Genomic DNA, 24,633 nt, shown 5'->3' with positions numbered 1-24,633 from the left:
TGCGACTCCGCCTCCTCATCCTCCACTGTGTCCTCAGCCTCCACTGCACGGAAAAGTCTCAGTGCCCCTCCAGCATACCATGTGTGCAGGGCACGGCTGTGTCACGCTGTTCTTCACATGGTTTGCCTTGGCAAACGGAGTAAAACGGGAGGAACTGCTAAAGTTATTCATGAAGAAATAAAATCATGGCTTACTCCACGAAAACTGGAAATGGGAACCATGGTGACCGACAACAGGAAGAACATCTTGTCTACGCTATGACAAGGAAGCCTGAGCCATGCGCCCTGCATGGCACACATGATCAATCTGGTTGTCAATCGGTTCCTGAAGTGTTCCCCCCCATCTGCAAGACATCCTAACAATAGTAAGGAAACTTTGCATGCACTTCACCGCAAAGCACACCCTCCTTGAGCTGCAGCGTAATAACCGCATACTCCAACATAGTCTGATTTGCAACGTTTCCGCACGTTGGAATTCCACCCTTCATATGTGGGACCGGCTATACGAACAGAGAAAAGCCATCACCGATTTCTTGATGATCCAAGCAGATAAGGGTACTCCCCTGTGTAACTTCAATGTCAACCAATGGCAGCTCAAGCGTGACACCTGCCGTTTGCTCAGACCCTTTGAGGAAGCCACATTATTAGTCAGTCTCCAGGATTTCTGGATGAACAACATCATTCCACTGCTTCATCTACTACAACACGTGTTGGAAACGATGGCAGGTCAGGGTACTGGAGACGTGGCACCTACATCTCAAGGCCACATGAGCCCTGTGGGGGCTGAACTGGAGGAGGAGGGGCACAGTAGAGCACAGTTTAGGTTTTGCGAGATGGGTGTTTTTTCTAGTCATCTGAAAGGGGAGGAGGAGCAGGAGCAGCTAGAGGGTTATGAGGAAGGTGAGACAAAGGACCCAGACACACCGTGGAAGTATGCAGTGGAGATGGAAGCAGGGAGTCCCTCCGAGTCAATTGCACAAATGGCACGATGCATGCTCATTTGCTTGTGTAGCGACCGCCGAATTGTCACCATTCGGCCGGGGGAGGACTTCTGGCTTTCCACCTTATTGGACCCTCGCTACCGCCACAAAATGGGGGCCTTTTATACACCCACTGAGGGGGAGGACAAACTGAGCTACTACAGAAACATCCTATGTAGTCAGTTGGCCAATGCCTATCTGCGCCATCGTCCATCCTCTAGCAGGTTTGACTCGGGGGGAGCTCTGCGCTTACCTTCCACTGCTGCCATGACTACTGGGAGGGGTGGGGTGGCAGGAGCAGTACCAGCTCCATCAGCAGCAGCCTGAGTCTACAGTCACTGATCAGCAGCAGGAAGACCTGGAGTAAAACCTGAATCAGCAGGTGGTGGCATACCTTGACATGACCATGCCAACACAACTTGAAGATCCGCTGGACTTCTGGGCAGCGAAACTTGATTTGTGGCCGCAACTAACAGAGTTTTCCCTGGAAAAGCTGTCCTGCCCAGCCAGTAGTGTGCAGTCAGAGCGGGTGTTTAGTGCGGCAGGGGCCATAGTAACCCGAAGGAGAACTCGTCTGTCCACGAAAAATGTGGAAAGACTGACCTTTGTGAAGATGAATCAGGCATGGATCAGCCAAGATTTCCACCCACCAATACCTGATACATCAGAGTAGATTGACCATGGTGCCACACCAACTCTTCACAAATATGGATAGTACTAAACATATTTAAGGCGCTGCTCCCCAGTTACAGATTCCTCTGCATCAGACCACAAGTAAGTATTGAGGATATGCATTACTTAATAATATTCTTAGGATAAATATATGGACCCTATTTTTTTTTTTTCTAAATCAAACAAAAGGAAACGTGTGCAAAAAACACCATGTGCCACCTCCACCACCAAGTATTGATGTGATGCAAAAACCTCTAAAAGGGGGAAGGGAACAACGTATGGTCCATGTAACCGGTAGGGGTAAAAACTTCCCTTGTTAGGCCCTACTCTCGCATTATTAATTTCCTTCTTGGCAAGTGTTACTCGCCCTCAAAAGGACTGCCCCACGCAGGAACCTCTCCCTTCTACAAACACTGCCATTTCCCAGGGTTTTTAGGTGGAAATAGAGAGTTTCCTGTGTCGGGCCACCCTTTTTAGGGTGTGCAACAATTGCCAAGAAGGGAATTAATAGGGCAAGAGTAGGGTCTTACAGGGGAAGTTTTAACCCCCACCTGCTACAATGGAGTTCCCTTCCACCTTTTCGAGGAAAGTGTTACTCATCTTAAAAAGTGCGGCCCCACACAGGAACTGATCCCTATTTCCACTTAAAAACCCTGGAAAATGGCAGTGTTTGTAGGTGGAAATAGGGAGAGGTTCCTGTGTGGGGCCGCCCTTTTTAGGGCGAGCAACACTTGCCAAGAAGGGAATTAATAATGCGAGAGTAGGGCCTTACTGGGGAAATTTTTACCCCTACCGGTTACAATGGACCACATGTTGTCCCCTTCCCCCTTTTAGAAGTCTTTGCATCACATCAATACTTGGTGGTGTAGGTGACACATGGTGTTTATTGCACACCTTTCCTTTTGTTTGATATAAAAAAAATTGGAGTCCATACATTTTATCCTAAGCATATTATTAAAAGTTAAGTTTTACATAGTACATATCCTCAATACTTACTTGTGCACACAAACACTTTTGCAATAGAGACCGTTTTCTTCTGCCTACCTGCCTCAGCTACTATTCTGATCCTGCCACCCGCTTGATGCCACACATCTGATGCCAAGTTCTCCTTTTTTCGCCCACCTTCGTCACCGGGTACTGGCATTGCCACCCACCGCACCACTCTTTCACCGGGTCACTTTCAAGAATCCTGATGCTGCTGCTACCACCTCCAGGCTGTCTCATTCTGCCACCATATGTTCTCCTCATGCTAATGCCACCTCCAGGCTGTCTCATTCTGCCACTATATGTTCTCCTCATGTTGCCTACAACTCCAGGCTGTGTCATTCAGCCACTATAGGTTCTCCTCATGCTGCTGCCAACTCCAGGCTGTGTCATTAAGCCACTATATGGTCTCCTCATGCTGCTGCCACCTCCAGGCTGTGTCATTCAGCCACTATATGCTTTCCTCATGCTTCCACCACCTCCAGGCTTTGTTATTCAGCCACTATATGGTCTCCTCATGCTGCCAACAACTCCAGGTTGTGTCATTCAGCCACTGTATGTTCTCCTTGTCAGGATCCGGGTACTGTGAGGATACTGGTGGTGGATCCTCTGTGTCAGTGGGGTGATGACGTGGGCCGTACCAGGGGAACGGAGTCTAAGGGGTTACTGGTATTCACCAGAGCCCGCCGCAAAGCGGGATGGACTTGCTGCGGCGGGTAACCCCCTGGTCGTTCCACCCGATAGCGACTCAACCCCGACTGACGGCTGAGATAGGCGCGGTACAAGGGATTAGGCAAGAGCAAGGTCGGACGTAGCAGAGGGTCAGGGCAGGCAGCAAGGATCGGAGTCAGGGGCAACGGCAGAAGGTCTGGAACACTGGCTTGGGACATACAAAGAACACTTTCACTGGCACAATGGCAACAAGATCCGGCAATACTGGGAAGGGGAAGTGAGGTAATATAGGCTAAGGCACAGGTGAAGTTACTAATTGGGCCAGGCGCCAATCAGCGGCGCACTGGCCCTTTAAATCTGCATGTCATACGGAATAACAGTATTATTTCACTAACTTAGCACACTCCCTATGCGTGTTACAGCAAGGCAAAGTGTTCTGCACCTCTGTTGAGGCTCTCTGTAGGCCAGAAATAGAGGTTTTTAATAGTGATTTGCCACAAATAAATTCGGACTGAAACAAATTTTTGGGTGAAATTTGGCAAATCAGCAGGATCGAATTTTCAAAAATTCACTCATCTCTAGTTATGAGTACTTACTATATATGCTGCTAAACTTAATATAAATAAATATATATATATGTGTATATATATATATATATATATATATATATATACATATATGTATATATATATATATATATATATATATACATACTGTATAGTCATGGCCGTAAATGTTGGCACCCCTAAAAGTTATCAAGAAAATGAAGTATTTCTCACAGAAAAGGATTGCAGTAACACATGTTTTGCTATACACATGTTTATTCCCTTTGTGTGTATTAGCAAATTAGACTTAATGTCACACCAAACTCTAAAAATGTTCTGGACAAAATTGTTGGCACCTTTTAAAAATTCTGGAAAAATAAGATTGTTTCAAGCATGTATATAAAAATATAAAAATCACACCTGAAAGCAGATAAAAAGCAGGGAAGTTCACTTAGTCTTTGCAGTGTGTGTCTGTGTGTGCCACACTAAACATCAACAACAGAAAGAGGAGAAGAGAACTGTCTGAGGACTTGAGAACAAAAATTGTGGAAAAATATCAACAAGGTTACAAGTCCATCTCCAGAGATCTAGATTTGCCATTGTCCACAGTGCGCAACATTATCAAGAAGTTTGCAACCCATGGCACTGTAGCTAATCTCCCTGGGCGTGGAAATCCTTCCTGCCAAAATCCTTCTGGGAAAAAGTCTTGTGGATAGATGAGACCAAGATAGAGCTTTTTGGTAAAGCACATCATTCTACTGTTTACCGAAAATGGAATGAGGCCTACAAAGAATAAAACACAGTACCTACAGTGAAATATGGTGGAGGTTCAATAATGTTTTAGGGCTGTTTCGCTGCCTCTGGCACTGGGTGACTTGAATGTGTACAAGGCATCATGAAATCTGAGGATTTCCAATGGATTTTGGGTCGCACTGTACAGCCCAGTGTTAGAAAGCTGGGTTTGCGTCAGAGATCTTGGGTCTTCCAGCAGGACAATGACCCTAAACATATGTTAAAAAGTCCAGATCTAAATCCCATTCAACTCCTGTGGAGAGATCTTAAAATTGCTGTTGGGAAAAGGTGCCCTTCCAATGAGAGAGACCTGGAGCAGTTTGCAAAGGAAGAGTGGTCCAACATTCCGGCTGAGAGGTGTAAGAAGTTTATTGATGGTTATAGGAAGCGACACAAAGGGAATAAACATGTGTACAGCAAAACATGTGTTACTGCAATCCTTTTTTGTGAAAAATACTTTATTTTCTTGAAAAATTTCAGGGGTGCCAACATTTACGGCCATGACTGTATATATGTAGGAATATGTTGACTTTCAGTTCCTTTTTTCACTTACCTTCATGATATTATATTATATATAGCAATGGAAAGAAAAGGTTGTAAACACAAGTAAATACCTGAAGATGTTGGCTTTACTGTTGTAGTAGAGATGTTCACTGCTCTGCTGACATTCTTTGAGAGCGCTATATACAGATAGTTGTAAAAAAGAGAGTTTGTGTATTAGGTATAAATCATGAAAATGACAGTGTATTATAACATAACAAAAGTCAAATAATATCTATACAATGCAGCTTTATAAACAAAGCAACAATGACTGAAATTACTACATATTTATTGTATTCACCCAACTGTGCAATAGGTCAGACACTATACATATATACCGTATTTATCGGGGTATACCACGCACCGGCCTATAACACGCACCCTCATTTTACCACGGATATTTGGGTAAAAAAAGTTTTTTACCCAAATATCCATGAAAAAATGAGGGTGCGTGTGTGCGCGTGTATACCCCGATATACCCCCAGGAAAGGCAGGGGGAGAGAGGCCGTCGCTGCCCGCTTCTCTCCCCCTGCCTTTCCTGGGGTCTAGAGCGCTGCTGTCGGCCCTTTTCACCCCCTGGTTATCGGCGCCGCTGCCCGTTCTGTCCCCCTGACTATCGGTGCCGGCGCCGATAGCCAGGGGGAGAGAAGCGGCGCCGACAGCCAGGGGGAGAGAAGGGGCAGCGGCACCCATTGCCGGCGCAGCTGCCCCGTTGCCTCCCCCCATCCCCGGTGGCATAATTACCTGAGTCCGGTCCGCGCTGCTCCGCTGCTCCAGGCCTCCGTCGTGCGTCCCCGGCGTCATTGCTATGCACGGCGCGGCGCATGACGTCAGAGCGCCGCGCCGTTCAGCGCATAGCAATGACGCCGGGGACGCACGACGGAGGCCTGGAGCAGCGGAGCAGCGCGGACCGGACTCAGGTAATTATGCCACCGGGGATGGGGGGAGGCAACGGGGCAGTGGCGCCGGCAATGGGTGCCGCTGCCCCTTCTCTCCCCCTGGCTGTCGGCGCCGCTTCTCTCTCCCTGGCTATCGGCGCCGGCACCGATAGTCAGGGGGACAGAACGGGCAGCGGCGCCGACAACCAGGGGGTGAAAAGGGCCGACAGCAGCGCTCTAGACCCCAGGAAAGGCAGGGGGAGAGAAGCGGGCAGCGACGGCCTCTCTCCCCCTGCCTTTCCTGGGGGTGTATCGGCGTATAACACGCACACAGACTTTAGGCAAAAAAATTTAGCCTAAAAAGTGCGTGTTATACGCCGATAAATACGGTATATATATATATGTATGTGTATATATATACATATATATATATATATATATTAAATACATGTAATAATGTAAAGAAACCCTCCCAGTACTGCGTAAAAGCAAAGTGTGCAGTTCCTTTTTTCAGTTTACACAACATCATCCTGGGACAGGAAATGTTCTGTTTACATTCAGACGGCTGAGTTTTTAAAGCACCCACTGAGTGCAAGAGTTTTTCTGTGTAGGGAATGGTTTCCTTTATTTTAACCCTAGTGACTTGGTGCCATGAAATCTACATGTTTTACAGCATTCTGGAAAGTTATAATATTAGGAACAAAATCATATGCTATTGAGTTTATGAGCGAGTGATCCTAAAAATAACAGTTTATTTTGCTTAACATCTAAAATGTTTTTATATAATAAGGGAAAATACCAACTATTAACATGCATTGTCTATATAGGTAATAAATCTTAGGTAGCTATGGATCTGTGGGCTAAGACCCCCTTGAGAGCTATAATTTAGGAGTTACCTGGCTACCTTGTACGCTCCAACAGTTGAAAGGCCAATCTCAGCTAATTCAAAAGACTACAGGAGATACACAAACATTGCAATCCTTATGTTTCACCTGTGTCTGACAATTTCCACCTTAAAGGGGTACTCCACCCCTGGGAACCCCCGCAATCTCTCCTGCAGCACCCTGTATCATCTGGTACACGGAGCGAACTTTGCTTCGTGCCTGATGACTGGCGATGCAGGGGCCGGAGGCTCTTGACAGGGGGTTCTGCAGGAGAAATTGCGAGGGGTTACCAGCGGTTAGACCCCCACGATCAGACATCTTATCCCCTATCCTTTGGATAGAGGATAAGATGTCTAGGGACGGAGTACCCCTTTGAGTGAAGATTTTTGTTTTTTGCCTCCTCCTCCTGTAATATTTTTTTTATTTATAAGGAAATATAGCTAGTTAAGGCCTTGTGCTTTTTTTGACAGCATTATTGATTTTTTTATGCACAATTTACAAGTTCTCATTACGGTATCCTTATTTAGTTTTGTGGTTTTTTTTTTTTTTCAACTCTTTATTTTTTAAATATCTTTACCCATAAAGGGGCTTCTACATAACTTTTACTATGCTTTTTTTTTTTTTTCAATTATACAGCGTGGGCCATTTATATGGATACACCTTAATATAATGGGAATGGTTGGTGATCTTAACTTCGTGTTTGTGGCACATTAGTATATGTGAGGGAGGAAACTTTTCAAGATGGGTGGTGACCATGGTGGCCATTTTGAAGTCGGACATTTTGAATCCAACTTTTGTTTTTTCAATACATCAAACTTATTGGGAATTTCACAAGAAAAACAATAATGTGCTTGGTTTTAACGTAACTTTATTCTTTCATGACTTATTTACAAGTTTCTGACCACTTATAAAATGTGTTCAATGTGCTGCCCATTGTAAAAGATAGAATACTAGCGCAAAATGTGGGTCTGTATAGGAATATTGAAAGCTGCCCGGCACTGTACAGTGTCCAGTCTGTCTGTACTATAACAATGGTGGTGAGCCACTGATATTGAATTTGAATATAACTATAAATATAAAGTGCTGGCGCTAAATAAGGTGACTAAATGCAAGAATTATAAATAAAGTGGCTAGTCGTGATAAAAAGTGACTAGTTGCAATGGAGATAGATTAAATAATTTATTTTATTAAATTGCTGTGCAATAAAATTAGATTAAAATTATACAAGTATGTAAGGGTTGACAGTATTTATTCAGGGCTGATCATCTGTTGCCCAAAGAGATCTGCAATAAATAGATGAAAAGGTGTGGTAAGATAAAATGACCTTGTTATGTATAAGAAGTGTAACTGGGCTCGATAGATATAATGGACCCACCTATAAAGTGCTGAGTGCTCACGTGCAGAAGGAACTTGTTCTAATGATCCTCTGCTGGAAAGAAGATGTGGATTCTTTGTATCCTCTATGTATATATGATTTGGGATCTGTTCGATATAAGAAAGGTAACTATAAGATACTTTTTATAAGATAAATGCCGGTAGTATTCGATGTTTATAGGTAATTTCCTACCCGAAAGTTAGCTTTGATGTATGTACTTTCTTATGCGATGTATATAGAAGGAGTAGTGCAGATTTTCCAACGGTTGCTGATGCTTGAAAGTGTCCTATAGTATGGGCAATATTAGGATAATTATACTAAGGTACCATGAATGTTCATAGCTAATTGCAATATATACTTTTAAGAAAATTACCGCAGTTCTGGTTGGAAGTCCGGGGTGTGAACCCTGCTGATATGCTTCTTCCTGAGGTGTGATCCGGTTCGCTGGGGTATTCAGATAGGTGCGGTAGGGTGCCCCGGCCGGTGGCACCTCTGCCGTATTCACTATCCAAGGGAGCTGATCAGATGTTATTTTTCCCGCGTGACGTCACTACGGTTAGTACAGGAGTCAAAAAGGTTCCGACTAGTTTCAGAGACATGCGGTCTCCTTCCTCTGGGATGGCTTCCTCCCTGGATCCTCCGCTATTTATAGTCCTCTCCCTTTAACCCCTTTCAGTGCCGGTAAGTTTTTTTATGTTTCCTCCAGGAAGCCAAATAACTCGAAATCCGTATTTAAACCATGCGGGACACCCGTATTTAAATCAAAGATCCATCTTGCCTCCGACCTGGAAATTTGGGCTATATAGTTCCCCCCTCTCCAGTGTGGGGTAACTATTTCTAAGCCAAAAAATTGCGCTTTTTTATTTCTGAATTATGTTTTTCCTTGAAATGCTTAGAGAGTGAATGGCCCTTAAAACTTCTATTAACATTATGCATATGTTCTTTTAAACGTTGTGTGAGGGTTCTTTTTGTACGCCCTATATATAATTTGTTACATGGACACTGAATGCCGTATATTACTCCTCTGCTTTTGCAGTGTATGTGTTGAAGTATGTTTTTTTGCATTCCTTCATTATTAATATTTTGTACTGGTTTTGCAATCATGGTGCGACAAACTTTTAAATAGCGGAGGATCCAGGGAGGAAGCCATCCCAGAGAAAGGAGACCGCACGTCTCCGAAACTAGTCGGAACCTTTTTGACTCCTGTACTAACCGTAGTGACGTCACGTGGGAAAAATAACGTCTGGCCAGCTCCCTTGGATAGTGAATACGGCAGAGGTGCCACCGGCCGGGGCACCCTACCGCACCTATCTGAATACCCCAGCGAACCGGATCACACCTCAGGAAGAAGCATATCAGCAGGGTTCACACCCCGGACTTCCAACCAGAACTGCGGTAATTTTCTTACAAGTATATATTGCAATTAGCTATGAACATTCATGGAACCTTAGCATAATTATCCTAATATTGCCCATACTATAGGACACTTTCAAGCATCAGCAACCGTTGGAAAATCTGCACTACTCCTTCTATATACATCGCATAAGAAAGTACATACATCAAAGCTAACTTTCGGGTAGGAAATTACCTATACACATCGAATACTACCGGCATTTATCTTATAAAAAGTATCTTATAGTTACCTTTCTTGTATCCAACAGATCCCAAATCATATATACATAGAGGATACAAAGAATCCACATCTTCATTCCAGCAGAGGATCATTAGAACAAGTTCCTTCTGCACGTGAGCACTCAGCACTTTATAGGTGGGTCCATTATATCTATCGAGCCCAGTTACACTTCTTATACATAACAAGGTCATTTTATCTTACCACACCTTTTCATCTATTTATTGCAGATCTCTTTGGGCAACAGATGATCAGCCCTGAATAAATACAGTCAACCCTTACATACTTGTATAATTTTAATCTAATTTTATTGCACAGCAATTTAATAAAATAAATTATTTAATCTATCTCCATTGCAACTAGTCAATTTTTATCACGGCTAGCCACTTTATTTATAAATCTTGCATTTAGTCACCTTATTTTGCGCCAGCACTTTATATTTATAATTATATGCTGCCCATTGTGTTGGATTGTCAATGCAACCCTCTTCTCCCACTCTTCACACACTGATACCAACACCGCAGGAGAAATGCTAACACAGGCTTCCAGTATCCGTAGTTTCAGGTGCTGCAGAATGGGCAAAACAAAAATTGGAACAGGACCCTCAGTTTACGCAGAAGATTTTGTTCAGTGATGAGGCTAACTTTTATGTGAATGGTGAAGTTAACAAACAAAACCACCGCTATTGGTCTGACACTAACCCACATTGGATAGATCCCTCCAAGACTGCTGGAACACAAAAATTGATGGTATGGTGTAGTACATGGGGTACAAAGATAGTGGGGCCATTCTTCATCAATGGAAACCTCAAATTCCTAGATGAACAGTTTCCTGGAAAGTAGATTGGTCGTCGTGGGCCAGTTGAATGGCTCCCAAGGTCTCCCGATCGGACCCCCTTAGATTTTTATCTTTGAGGTCATCTGAAGGCAATTGTCTATGCTGTGAAGATACGAGATGTGCAGCACCTGAGACTAAGGATACTGGAAACCTGTGCTAGCATTTCTCCTGCGGTGTTGCTATCAGTGTGTGAATAGTGGGAGAAGAGGGTTGCATTGACAATCCAACACAATGGGCACCACATTGAACACATTTTATAAGTGGTCAGAAACTTGTAAATAAGTCATGAAAGAATAAAATTACGTTAAAACCAAGCACATCATTGTTTTTCTTGTGAAATTCCCAATAAGTTTGATGTGTCACATGACCCTCTTCCCATTGAAAAAACAAAAGTTGGATTCAAAATGGCCGACTTCAAAATGGCCACCATGGTCACCACCCATCTTGAAAAGTTTCCCCCCTCACATATACTAATGTGCCACAAACAGGAAGTTAATATCCCCAACCATTCGCATTTTATTAAGGTGTATCCACATAAATGGCCCACCCTGTAGTATAGTTGACATGTGTAACATGACATTTTTACCAATGCATGTAAAATGCACAGGCCATTATAGTCTGCAGTATTACCACTATCCCCTGCATGTGCAAAAGCTGCGGCCACAGCCATTATGTTGCATAGCTGGCTCAGCAGAGGGGAAGGAAGCGTGACAATGAAGAAGCCAGCACGCACACATCTTCAGAACACTGGACTTCAAGTGAAAGGGGGCTTGGGAATGTCCCCAATGCTCCAAGCTCCTCGCACCATATCCAGAAGACCATGGATTACAGAAGAATGGAGTATTGGACAGGAGACCGGTAAGTATGAATTTCATTAGGGTGGTTTTCATAGTCCCCAGGTAATACTGATGACAAAATCCCTTTAAGGATCAGTGTGAGCTACACGTGGAAGCTCTGTAAGAAAGGGCTAAGCCTTTATGGGATTAGCTTGGATAAGTGACAAGTTTGTCCAGCCTGTAGGCGCCAGGAGATAGCCAAAAGACTGGTAGGAGACATGCATGTTGTGTTTTGTTGTGTTGAGCGCTAGGTTATAGAACTGATATCTAGAGAAGCTGTATAGTATGTCAGAGGCCAGATGGCTAGAATTTATTTTGAACTGTTAGGTGAAATGTGAACTATTTGCTAGGTTTTTGACAAAAAAAATTAGCTGTGGCTAGTTTGAAACCATATCTACTTTTTTTTTATGTTTTTTTGATCTGTCATCCATCTCAACACAGGAGATGGCGATCTCTGTGACTAAATTGAAAAGTTATCAAATCTTCAATTTTAAACCATTAGTCCAGGTAATGATAATGATAGGACCAATGGGACATCAGGCATAGGATTGCAATGCTTATAGGTTTAAACAGCTGGCATAGGAGTTTCCTATGAATACCAACCATTAATGCTGATGATTGTGCATGTCAAAGGTTATCGAAGGTTATCAAAGGTTAATACAGAGATCTCTTGTGTGATCTGTTTATACCTAGGACCATAACTATGAAAAGGAGGGAAAAGAAGTTTCTACACCAACATAGTAGGGGATTCTTTACTGTAAGAGCAATGGAAACTATGAAACCCTCTGCCAGAGAAAACTGTCATGGTTATTTAATTGAAAGAGTTTTAGAGGGGTATTCTAAGATTATTTTTTTTTGGACTATGCTTCAGGGGCTGCAAAGTTAGTGCAGTTCATAATATAGTATCTGTACCTGTGTTTGATGGATGGTCTCACAATTCTTATGTGATCTTTGCCCCGATGTTTATTTTTAACACCATACAAAATAAGTGATGTCTCAGGTTTTCCCAGCTTGCAGTGCCGCCCAAGACATTACATGACTAAACAGATAACGAAAGGGAGCCTGTCCTTGCTTAAATGGATTGAGTGACCACTGGATGGGAGAGGGATCATTCTGCAGGGAATTGTAGTTTTGCAACAGCTGGAGGCACCCTGGTTAGAAAACACTGGTTTATTGTTTACAGCACTGCATGAAAGGGAGCTCAGGTGTGCTTCAATGGGGGGAGTGGCTGATGTGAAGGACGGAGAAAAGTGACCACACATCTACAAACAAGGCATCCTAGGACTTGTAGTTTAAATGAGGGAACTCCAACAGAAATAGCCATTTCACAAAAAGATAGCAGCAACATTATAGGGAACTCAGAACACAACTATTTATCCCCATGACAAGCACAGATCCTTACTAAGCATGTCCATTACTGTCTGGCAGGTAGGTACTAACATCAACTTATGGTGAATAACCCCTTAAACGGTTAACAACCAAGGACGTGCATACATGTCCTTGTGCCATATACGGGGTACAGCGCGGGCTCCCGACTCGAGCCTGCCGTTCCCCAGCTGATTCTTGTAGCTGAGGGCCTGTGTTAATAGCTGACATGCAGCGATTGCCAAATGATTCCTCCTAAAAGTCCCCTAAGGGGACTAAAAGTAAAAAAAAAAAGTTTAAAAAAAGTTTAAAAACACACACATTAAAAGTTAAAATCACCCCCTATACCCAAATTCCATATAAAAATATATAAACATAATAAAAATAAACATATGTGGTATAGTTGCGTGTGTAAATATCCGAACTATAAAAATATAATGTTAATTAAGCCGCACGGTCAATGCCATACACATTAAAAAAAATTCAAAAGCCCAAATTTGCATATTTTTGGTCACTTTGTATACCCTAAAAAAAAATTATAAAAAGTGATTAAAAAGACAAATCAAAACAATCAAGGTACCAATAAAAACTTCAGATCACGGTGCACAAAATGAGCCCTCATACCACCCCGTATGCAGAAAAATTTAAAAGTTATAGGGGTCAGAATAGGACAATTTTACACATACTAATTTTGGTGCATGTAGTTATGCTTTTTTAAAGTAGTAAAATAAAGAAAACCTATATAAATTGGATATCATTGTAACCGTATGGACTTACAGAATAAACATATGGTGTCATTTTTTACTGAAAAGTGCACTGTGTAGAATCGGAAGCTCCCAAAAGATACAAAATGGCGTTTTTGTTTTTTTGTCGAATTTTGCCCCAAAAATATTGAAAGTGATTTTTAGAAGGTGATGAGGAAAAAATGAAAGTGCAAAAACGTACATACCCGTGGTCTTTAAGGGGTTAAAGGAACCTAGGTGAGTGTAATGTTATGTTCTGGTTACAAGTTTACTAGAAAATATCAATGTTTCTCTCTAATAGGGCAGAAGACAGTGATGTTTCTTATTGGGTACAAATCTGATGTACCAACCATTATTCCACAACTTCCACCTTACATTGTACACTCTTGTCCTTCCTGTTTACAAAAGGTTTTCGTAAAGGTTTTCTCCATACATAAATGTTTCTTTTTTAACACCCCAATAGAAGAGTGAGGGAAGCATGCCAGCTTAGGGAACTGGCAGTACTTAAGAGGTTTTCTTTGAAGAGAAATTCTTGTAATAACAATGGAGGGGAAGGTAATCTGTAATGAGTGTTAGCAACAACGTGACATAAAGGCAGACTTTATTTTCCGCTTTAAATTTGTGTTTAATTATCTATTTTGATTGTATGGCACCAATGTAGAATACTCAGATTAAAGAGAAGCTGAACAATTCACCCATTATAAAACAAAGCATCTTACAGGAACCCATTCACATACTTATTACCATCAATCATTTAATGAATGCTTTTGTACAAAGTTGTTTACATAAATGGCTTATATTTTAACTTCATACATTTTATTAAGGTTTTACAAGAAAAGCAGACCAGACAATTTGTAGGCACTACATTTATAAACATTCATAACTTTAAGTAGGGTTGATAAGCCACTTTGTAGGGAGTTGCATATACATATTATACTATAAATTCATAAGAGGTGGGAGACATAGGGGGAAAAAACTATACCCACTATCCACCCATTACTGGGAAGGTAGGTGTACAATGTATGGTTATAACATCACTGATGACTAGATTTCTGTAATTTACTCATTGTGCATAAACAATGTTTTTGTTACGCCTAGCGCTCCGGGTCCCCGCTCCTCCCCGAAGCGCGTACAGCGTCTCTCTCTCCGCAGCGCCCCTGTCGGTCCCGCTGACTGGGAGCGCTGCACTGTCATGGCCGTCGGGGATGCGATTCGCACAGCGGGACGCGCCCGCTCGCGAATCGCATCCCAGGTCACTTACCCGTTCCCGTCCCCTGCTGTCATGTGCTGGCGCGCGCGGCTCCGCTCTCTAGGGCGCGCGCGCGTCAGCTCCCTGAGACTTAAAGGGCCAGTGCACCAATGATTGGTGCCTGGCCCAATTAGCTTAATTGGCTTCCACCTGGTCCCTGACTATATCTGACCTCCTCCCATGCACTCCCTTGCCGGATCTTGTTGCCTTGTGCCAGTGAAAGCGTTTTTGTGTCTCCAAAGCCTGTGTACCAGAACTTCTGCTATCACCCTGACTACGAACCTTGCCGCCTGCCCCCGACCTTCTGCTACGTCCGACCTTGCTTCTGTCTACTCCCTTGTACCGCGCCTATCTTCAGCAGCCAGAGAGGTTGAGCCGTTGCTAGTGGATACGACCTGGTCACTACCGCCGCAGCAAGACCATCCCGCTTTGCGGCGGGCTCTGGTGAAAACCAGTAGTGACTTAGAACCGGTCCACTAGCACGGTCCACGCCAATCCCTCTCTGGCACAGAGGATCCACCTCCTGCCAGCCGGCACCGTGATAGTAGATCCGGCCATGGATCCCGCTGAGGTTCCTCTGCCTTATATCTCTGATATCACCACGGTGGTCGCCCAGCAATCCCGACAGATCGCCCATCTAACCCACCAGCTGTCGGAAGTGTCCACCATTGTGCAGCAACTTCAGTCGCAACTTCAGCAGCAATCATCTCCTCCGCCAGCTCCTGCACCCCTTCCGCAGCGAGTGGCCACTCCTAGCCTCCGCCTGTCCTTGCCGGACAAATTTAATGGGGACTCTAAGTTTTGCCGTGGCTTTCTTTCGCAATGTTCCCTGCACTTGGAGATGATGTCGGACCAGTTTCCTACTGAAAGGTCTAAGGTGGCTTTCGTAGTCAGCCTTCTGTCTGGAAAAGCCCTGTCATGGGCCACACCGCTCTGGGACCGCAATGACCCCGTCACTGCCTCTGTACACTCCTTCTTCTCGGAAATTCGAAGTGTCTTTGAGGAACCTGCCCGAGCCTCTTCTGCTGAGACTGCCCTGCTGAACCTGGTCCAGGGTAATTCTTCCGTTGGCGAGTACGCCATACAATTCCGTACTCTTGCTTCTGAACTTTCCTGGAATAATGAGGCCCTCTGCGCGACCTTTAAAAAAGGCCTATCCAGCAACATTAAAGATGTTCTGGCCGCACGAGAGACTCCTGCTAACCTGCATGAACTCATTCATCTAGCCACTCGCATTGACATGCGTTTTTCTGAGAGGCATCAAGAGCTCCGCCAGGAAAAAGACTTAGATCTCTGGACACCTCTCCCACAGTCTCCATTGCAATCTGCGCCTAGGCCTCCCGCCGAGGAGGCCATGCAAGTGGATCGGTCTCGCCTGACCCTGGAAGAGAGGAATCGCCGTAAGGAAGAGAATCTTTGTCTGTACTGTGCCAGTACCGAACATTTTTTGGTGGATTGCCCTATCCGTCCTCCACGTCTGGGAAACGCACGCTCGCACCCAGCTCTCATGGGTGTGGCGTCTCTTGATGCTAAGTCGGCTTCTCCACGTCTCACGGTGCCTGTACGGATTTCGCCTTCAGCCAGCTCTTCCCTCTCAGCCGTGGCCTGCCTGGACTCTGGTGCCTCTGGGAATTTTATTCGGGAGTCCTTGGTGAATAAATTCCGCATCCCGGTGACCCGTCTTGTCAAGCCACTCCACATTTCCGCGGTCAACGGAGCCAGGTTGGATTGCACCGTGCGTTACCGCACGGAGCCCCTCCTAATATGCATCGGAACTCATCACGAAAAAATTGAGTTTTTGGTCCTCTCCAATTGTACTTCCGAAATTCTCCTTGGACTACCCTGGCTTCAACACCACTCCCCAACCCTGGATTGGTCCACAGGGGAGATCAAGAGCTGGGGTACCTCTTGCTTCAAGGACTGCCTTAAACCGGTTCCCAGTACTCCCTGCCGTGACCCTGTGGTTCCCCTTGTATCCGGTCTCCCTAAGGTCTTTATGGACTCTGCCTGCCATAAGAAGTGCCTCTCCCCCCCTCCCAGTCCAGTCAGGCAAGCCTCGGTGCCTCCTCGTGGCCCTCGTCCTGGTGTCACACTGCCCCGTGCCAGGCCTCGCCCTCTGCCCTCCCTCCCCATTCCCACTCCTGCTGTACTGCCTCCATCCTTTCCCGGTGTCCTCATCCCAGGGGGGGCAGTTACCGGACAAAGAGAAGGGGAGACCTAAGGGGGGGGGTACTGTTACGCCTAGCGCTCCGGGTCCCCGCTCCTCCCCGGAGCGCGTACGGCGTCTCTCTCTCCGCAGTGCCCCGGTCGGTCCCGCTGACCGGGAGCGCTGCACTGTCATGGCCGTCGGGGATGCGATTCGCACAGCGGGACGCGCCCGCTTGCGAATCGCATCCCAGGTCACTTACCCGTTCCCGTCCCCTGCTGTCATGTGCTGGCGCGCGCGGCTCCGCTCTCTAGGGCGCGCGCGCGTCAGCTCCCTGAGACTTAAAGGGCCAGTGCACCAATGATTGGTGCCTGGCCCAATTAGCTTAATTGGCTTCCACCTGGTCCCTGACTATATCTGACCTCCTCCCATGCACTCCCTTGCCGGATCTTGTTGCCTTGTGCCAGTGAAAGCGTTTTTGTGTCTCCAAAGCCTGTGTACCAGAACTTCTGCTATCACCCTGACTACGAACCTTGCCGCCTGCCCCCGACCTTCTGCTACGTCCGACCTTGCTTCTGTCTACTCCCTTGTACCGCGCCTATCTTCAGCAGCCAGAGAGGTTGAGCCGTTGCTAGTGGATACGACCTGGTCACTACCGCCGCAGCAAGACCATCCCGCTTTGCGGCGGGCTCTGGTGAAAACCAGTAGTGACTTAGAACCGGTCCACTAGCACGGTCCACGCCAATCCCTCTCTGGCACAGAGGATCCACCTCCTGCCAGCCGGCACCGTGACAGTTTTAACTATGGTGGTTTTCCCTGTCCATTTGCAGTATAAGTATATTTCAATAGAGTATAATTATATTTCAATAGATAATGAGTAGAACTAGGGAGGGAGATGCCTACAGTAAGTTTGTTGTTGCACTGAAAGGGGTAGATGGGCTGTATTCTGGTTCTTATGTCCTTTTTTTTATAATTTGAGATTTACCAAAAGGTAATTTTTTACCTCACTTAGGGAAATTCCATGCCATCCATATTTAATCCAAATTTTATGTTGCGGATGGATATCATGTAATATAGTTTTTTTTTTCTTATGAACGTCACCAGTGGTTCCAACACCATATCAAATATCAGTGGTCATAAAGCCCACCCCTATGGGCACCACAGCTTCAAATTTGATGTAGGTCACAACTTCAATCAGCATAAAATGTATAAATATGACCCTCTATAGGATCTGAAAGGAATGCTGAGAAAGCATTGATGGCTGTTTGCCAGGAGGGCAGCGAATTGCCACTTTAGTGGAGTAGGCCATGCTAGATAATTTTGGTTTTTAGGTACCTAAATAATAGTTTATTTAGCCTTGATGGCAGACATTTAATGTGACCTAGGATAGTCCAGCCATTACACAAGACCATGGGTTTAGGTGGGGAAGTAGATCAAAGTAGTAGTAGGTGGGGAAGTAGGTCAAAGGAGGCCAGACACAGCATTTATTTACATTTTTTAAAGCTCTTATTAAATGCTCCTTAATAAAGCTGGAGATGATATGGCAATGAGATAATACTGGCTTTATGCGAAGGTAAAAGACTGGTCAGGAAAGATTTTGACAGAGTAAGGCTTCTTTACCACTACTGAAGAGGCTCCATAACAGACTTTAATGGCTCTTTTTTTTTCTTCTACTTTGTCTGCCATTAATATCCGTTATTGTAACAGAGCCTAATGGGAGTTATAACAGGCAAAGAGGATCCCATTCACTTGAATGGGATTTCTCTAACGTCCGTTATAACTCTCATTGTTATGGCCGAATATAGCGGGAGAAAAAGACGTGTCATGCACAAATTTTTCTCCCGCTATGTTCCAAACGGATGTCACCTACCGGACTAAAAGGGTAGTGTGAAAGAAGCCTAAGATTATCATAGTTGTTGGTATTTCATCCTTGAGAGCCAGGCCATAACCCCCAAATGGATAATATTTTAAATGGGCAGGTGCCTGTTAAATAAAAATCTCTGCATAGTATTTCAGCCTACATTAAAATACAAAGTTTTTTTTAGTTGAAAGTACAAAGTGCAGCCATTAAAACATAATAATTATTACAATGCTGGCTAAAAATGGCTAACAAAGAAACAGAATGAATTAAACCCATAGAGAAACTGAATATTTGGATGGCACAACCATGTTTTTAAGCAAAAACAAAAACTACTTATGCAGTTGTGGTAAACGCATCAAAATAGTCTAGCTTTACAAAAATCTTGAGAAAAAATAACCAGTGAGAATATCATACACTGTTCAGATCTGCCTTTCTACCTTTCAGTCACAATAATATTTTTAGATATCACAGTATGAGGCACTGCTCTTGCCAACAACATTTCAGAACCCCACCAGACACCATTATAAGTCATTTGTATATGTAAAGATTTGTTAGAACAATTGAAAAATGGAACCGGCATAGCTGTAATGGCGTACTGATTAATGGAAGCAATGACGCTAATGTGGACAGAGCCTCATTAATGTTAGGCCGAGCGCTCCGGGTCCCTGCTCCTCCCCGGAGCGCTCGCGGCGTTCCTCTCTCTGCAGCGCCCCGGTCAGACCCGCTGACCCGGAGCGCTGCACTGACATTGCTGGCGGGGATGCGATTCGCATAGCGGGACGCACCCGCTTGCGAATCGCATCCCAAGTCACTCACCTGACCGGCCCCCGGCTGTCATGTCCTGGCGCGCGCGGCCCCGCTCCTTAGGGCGCGCGCCCGCCAGCTCTCTAAGATTTAAAGGGCCAGTGCACCAATGATTGGTGCCTGGCCCAATCAGCCTAATTAGCTTCCACCTGCTCCCTGGCTATATTACCTGGCCGGATCTTGTTGCCTTGTGCCAGTGAAAGCGTTTAGTGTTGTCCAAAGCCTGTGTTCCAGATCTCCTGCTATCCTCCTTGACTACGAACCTTGCCGCCTGCCCTGACCTTCTGCTACTTCTGACCTTGCCTCTGCCTAGTCCTTCTGTCCCACGCCTTCTCAGCAGTCAGCGAGGTTGAGCTGTTGCCGGTGGATACGACCTGGTTGCTACCGCCGCAGCAAGACCATCCCGCTTTGCGGCGGGCTCTGGTGAAAACCAGTAGCAACTTAGAACCGGTCCACCGACACGGTCCACGCCAATCCCTCGCTGACACAGAGGATCCACCTCCAGCCAGCCGAATCGTGACAGTAAATCCGGCCATGGATCCCGCTGAGGTGCCGCTGCCAAGTCTCGCTGACCTACCCACGGTGGTCGCCCAGCAATCGCAGCAAATTGCCCAACAAGGACAGCAGCTGTCGCAGTTGACCGCCACGTTACAGCAACTTCTGCCACTGCTACAGCAGCAACCATCTCCTCCGCCAGCTCCTGCACCTCCTCCGCAGCGACTGGCCGCTCCTAGCCTCCGCTTGTCCCTGCCGGACAAATTTGATGGGGACTCTAGACTGTCGGACCTATTTCCTTCAGAACGGTCTAAGGTGGCGTTCGTAGTGAGTCTTCTATCTGGAAAGGCTTTGTCTTGGGCCACACCGCTCTGGGACCGCAATGATCCTGCCACAGCCACAGTCCAGTCCTTCTTCGCTGAAGTCCGTAGTGTCTTCGAGGAACCAGCCCGAGCTTCTTCTGCCGAGACTGCCCTGCTGAACCTGGTCCAGGGTAATTCTTCAGTAGGCGAGTACGCCATCCAATTTCGTACTCTCGCTTCCGAATTGTCTTGGAATAACGAGGCTCTCTGCGCGACCTTTAAAAAAGGCCTATCCAGTAACATCAAGGATGTGCTGGCCACACGAGAGATTCCTGCCAACCTGCAATAACTTATCCATTTGGCCACCCGCATTGACATGCGTTTTTCTGAGAGACACCAGGAGCTCCGCCAGGAAAAAGACCTTGATCTCTGGGCACCTCTCCCACAGTATCCTTTGCAATCTCCCGCCGAGGAGGCTATGCAAGTGGATCGGTCTCGCCTGACCCACGAAGAGAGGACTCGCCGTAGGGAAAAAAATCTTTGTCTGTACTGCGCCAGTACCGAACATTTCTTGGTGGATTGCCCTATTTGTCCTCCACGTCTGGGAAACGCACTCACGCACCCAGCTCACGTGGGTGTGGCGTCTCTTGGTACGAAGTCTGCTTCTCCACGTCTCACTGTGCCCGTGCGGATTTCTCCTTCTGACAACTCCTCCCTCTCAGCCGTGGCCTGCTTGGACTCTGGTTCTTCTGGAAATTTTATTCTGGACTCTTTGGTGAATAAATTCTGCATCCCGGTGACCCGTCTCGTCAAGCCGCTCCACATTTCTTCGGTCAACGGAGTGAAGTTGGACTGTACTGTGCGTTACCGCACAGAACCCCTCTTAATGTGCATTGGACCCCATCACGAAAAGATCGAATTGTTTGTCCTTCCCAACTGTACCTCTGAAGTCCTCCTCGGTCTGCCATGGCTCCAGCATCATTCTCCCACCCTTGACTGGACCACCGGGGAGATCAAGAATTGGGGTTCTGCTTGCTGTAAGAAATTCCTCACCTCTGCTCCCAGTCCCGTCTGTCGGGCCTCAGTGTCTCCTCCTGTGCCTGGTCTCCCCAAGGCCTATCAGGACTGTGCCTTGCCTCCTCATAGCCCCCGTCCTGGTGACACTCTGCCCCGTGCCAAGCTTCACCCTCTGCCCTCCCTCCCCATTCCCACTCCTGCTGAACTGCCTGCCTTTGAGGAAACCCTACAATCGCTCCCAGTGTCCTCGTCCCACGTGAAGTAATTGCCGGACAAGAAAAGGGGGAGACCTAAGGGGGGGGGGGGGTACTGTTACGCCGAGCGCTCCGGGTCCCTGCTCCTCCCCGGAGCACTCGCGGCGTTCCTCTCTCTGCAGCGCTCTGGTCAGACCCACTGACCGGGAGCGCTGCACTGACATTGCCGGCGGGGATGCGATTCGCATAGCGGGACGCGCCCGCTCGCGAATCGCATCTCAAGTCACTCACCTGTCCCGGCCCCCGGCTGTCATGTCCTGGCACGCGCGGCTCCGCTCCTTAGGGCGCGCGCCCGCCAGCTCTCTAAGATTTTAAGGGACAGTGCACCAATGATTGGTGCCTGGCCCAATCAGCCTAATTAGCTTCCACCTGCTCCCTGGCTATATTACCTATCTTCCCCTGCACTTCCTGGCCGGATCTTGTTGCCTTGTACCAGTGAAAGCGTTTAGTGTTGTCCAAAGCCTGTGTTCCAGATCTCCTGCTATCCTCCTTGACTACGAACCTTGCCGCCTGCCCCGACCTTCTGCTACGTCTGACCTTGCCTTTGCCTAGTCCTTCTGTCCCACGCCTTCTCAGCAGTCAGCGAGGTTGAGCCGTTGCCGGTGGATACGACCTGGTTGCTACCGCCGCAGCAAGACCATCCCGCTTTGCGGCGGGCTCTGGTGAAAACCAGTAGCAACTTAGAACCGGTCCACCGACACGGTCCACGCCAATCCCTCGCTGACACAGAGGATCCACCTCCAGCCAGCCGAATCGTGACAATTAAGATGTCATGATAGAATTCTTTAACATTATAGATATACAGTATAAACAAGTAGTAACTACCCAAATGAAATATGTTTCATTCCGAAATGTAAAAACTTGACAAAGTTTACTAAACTCTAACATGTTCAATAGAATATAAATTAGCTCTTTTCAATGACGTAAAGACACTTTCTTCATAACCAACCTGTAGATAATATGCAAACTACTAAGAGTTTTGCCATTTATCTGATACTCTAGTTGCCTGTGTGGATTAAAAGCCTTGATAGATTGACATTACTTTGTACTTGTCACAAGGCTTATCAAAGACGTGGACCATCTTGGTTACTATGGATTCGGTTTTGGGCTAAAGCAGGGGGCATAGTCTTAGGTTCTTCAACCTCAGCCCCCTCAAGGAATACATATTGCCGTCTTTTTGGGGATATTTCCAATAGAATAAAAAGGCAGCCTATTTGTATGCAACTTGTTCATTAGCTTTATTTGGTCACATGGTGCTTCACACCTGTTTCCCTTTATTGTTTGTCTCACGATGAGGAAAAAGAAGAGCTTTCCCATAAGTAGCAAGTTCAGAGGAAGGGGACCTTCTATTTCTTACTTTGAAGTCTATAGGAAGATAGTCGTGGCCCTAATTCATATACAGTATATGGATAAAAAGCAGTCAGATCAACTTATCTCACCTTTTGGTCAGTATCATAGTTCATACATCTGTTCTGATGCAGCATTAGACTAAGCCAATTGTTATTCTCTGGGACATTATTCATTTGTAAGTGAAATAATATCATTATAGATAAAGTATATGTAGTGCACAATGTTTTTATCATTCCTGTATTCTATGCCTGGTTTCCTGACTCACAAAACACAACCCATTATTTTTTGGACATAACTTTCTATTACTTGTTCTGTTATCTTTCTATATATCTTATTTGTGAAAATATGCTAGAAGTTCATTTTGGTTCTTAAAGTTTTGATAAAGATCAGTTAGCGGAAAAAGAAGAATAAATCTTATAGAACAAATGTGAAATTTTAGTCGCAAAAAGCACACTATTTAAATGAAAAAAAAAATGGTGTACAAATCATTTTACCTACAATTAAGTATTCGAAAGTTATTAATGTTAGGAATTACACAGCTCATCTCTGCACGCTACAGATATGCAGTGTAAAGAATCCTTAGGCACCTATAGCAGTCTATAGCAGACATCCTGGTTACATTTAAAGTATATGTTAGAATGCAGTCAGGCTTATACGTATATATTACTAATAAATTAGTTTTCCTTCAGCTATATGATATTGTCTATATAGAAAAATGGGAAACGGGAAGTGATTGTATTATATGGAGCCAAGGAACTCACGACTATACATACTCTGCTCAGCAAGTTCACAAACATCAGTGACAGCTTAAAACTATCCATACAAAGCCGCAACAGCAAAGGAGCCAGCTTTGGTATACATATATACATATATATATGACAATTTACCTGTGACCAGGATTAGGACAGAAAGAAAGAGAGTATCAGCTCCGATGGACTTCATGGTTCTTTATGACATCCCCCTCATATTGTTCCCAATTCTTTTCTTTTTACTAACAAGGCAGGGTTTAATTATCATGTGGAAAAGGTGTGTGCCGGCACGGCCTCTTTCTGCTTATTTTAGGGCTGATAAAGAACAAGAGGAAATGCACTAAGCTCCCGCTGGGAGTTCAGGACATGGGGGATGTATTGTCTAAATTCTTCACAGGAAGTTCTTTTCATCTGGCGTTTAAATGTGTTGTTCTTAAATATGATATTTAACTGTGTGAGCACAAACAATGTAAGTATCCCAGGAAATCGTGTACACGAGAACTTACAGTGCCTCAAATGATTATAAATGTAATGGAATATGTTATTTATTATAATAATATTATTATTGTATAGCATTGACTTCATGCCTCAATAATATTTAGACAAAAGAAAAAGAAACTGGATGTAATGAAAATAAATTGTTATAGTCACTATGTTCCAACATTTTCTTACTC

The 24,633-nt window shown here is 45.2% G+C and overlaps 1 protein-coding gene across 2 annotated transcripts in view; it reads right to left on the bottom strand.

Moving 5' to 3' along the window:
* LOC130362316 (uncharacterized) overlaps window positions 1-24,244 on the bottom strand; it is a 158,753-nt gene extending 134,509 nt beyond the window's left edge. Inside the window, exons 1-2 of one of the 2 annotated variants that reach the window (XM_056566593.1) lie at window positions 24,098-24,244; window positions 5,259-5,324 (exon numbers count right to left, since the gene is read on the bottom strand). In XM_056566593.1, coding sequence (XP_056422568.1) covers window positions 5,259-5,324; window positions 24,098-24,152 — 121 coding nt within the window. In that variant the 5' untranslated portion in view covers window positions 24,153-24,244. The remainder of the gene's footprint in view (window positions 1-5,258; window positions 5,325-24,097) is intronic. The other variant, XM_056566586.1, reaches the window with a different exon arrangement.
* Between the last annotated feature and the right edge of the window lie 389 nt (window positions 24,245-24,633).

This window comes from Hyla sarda, chromosome 1, assembly GCF_029499605.1.
Source record: "Hyla sarda isolate aHylSar1 chromosome 1, aHylSar1.hap1, whole genome shotgun sequence".
NCBI classification, from domain to species: domain Eukaryota; kingdom Metazoa; phylum Chordata; class Amphibia; order Anura; family Hylidae; genus Hyla; species Hyla sarda.
The sequence above is the reverse complement of the archived record's forward strand: the minus strand, read 5'-3'. Positions and strand labels throughout refer to the sequence as shown.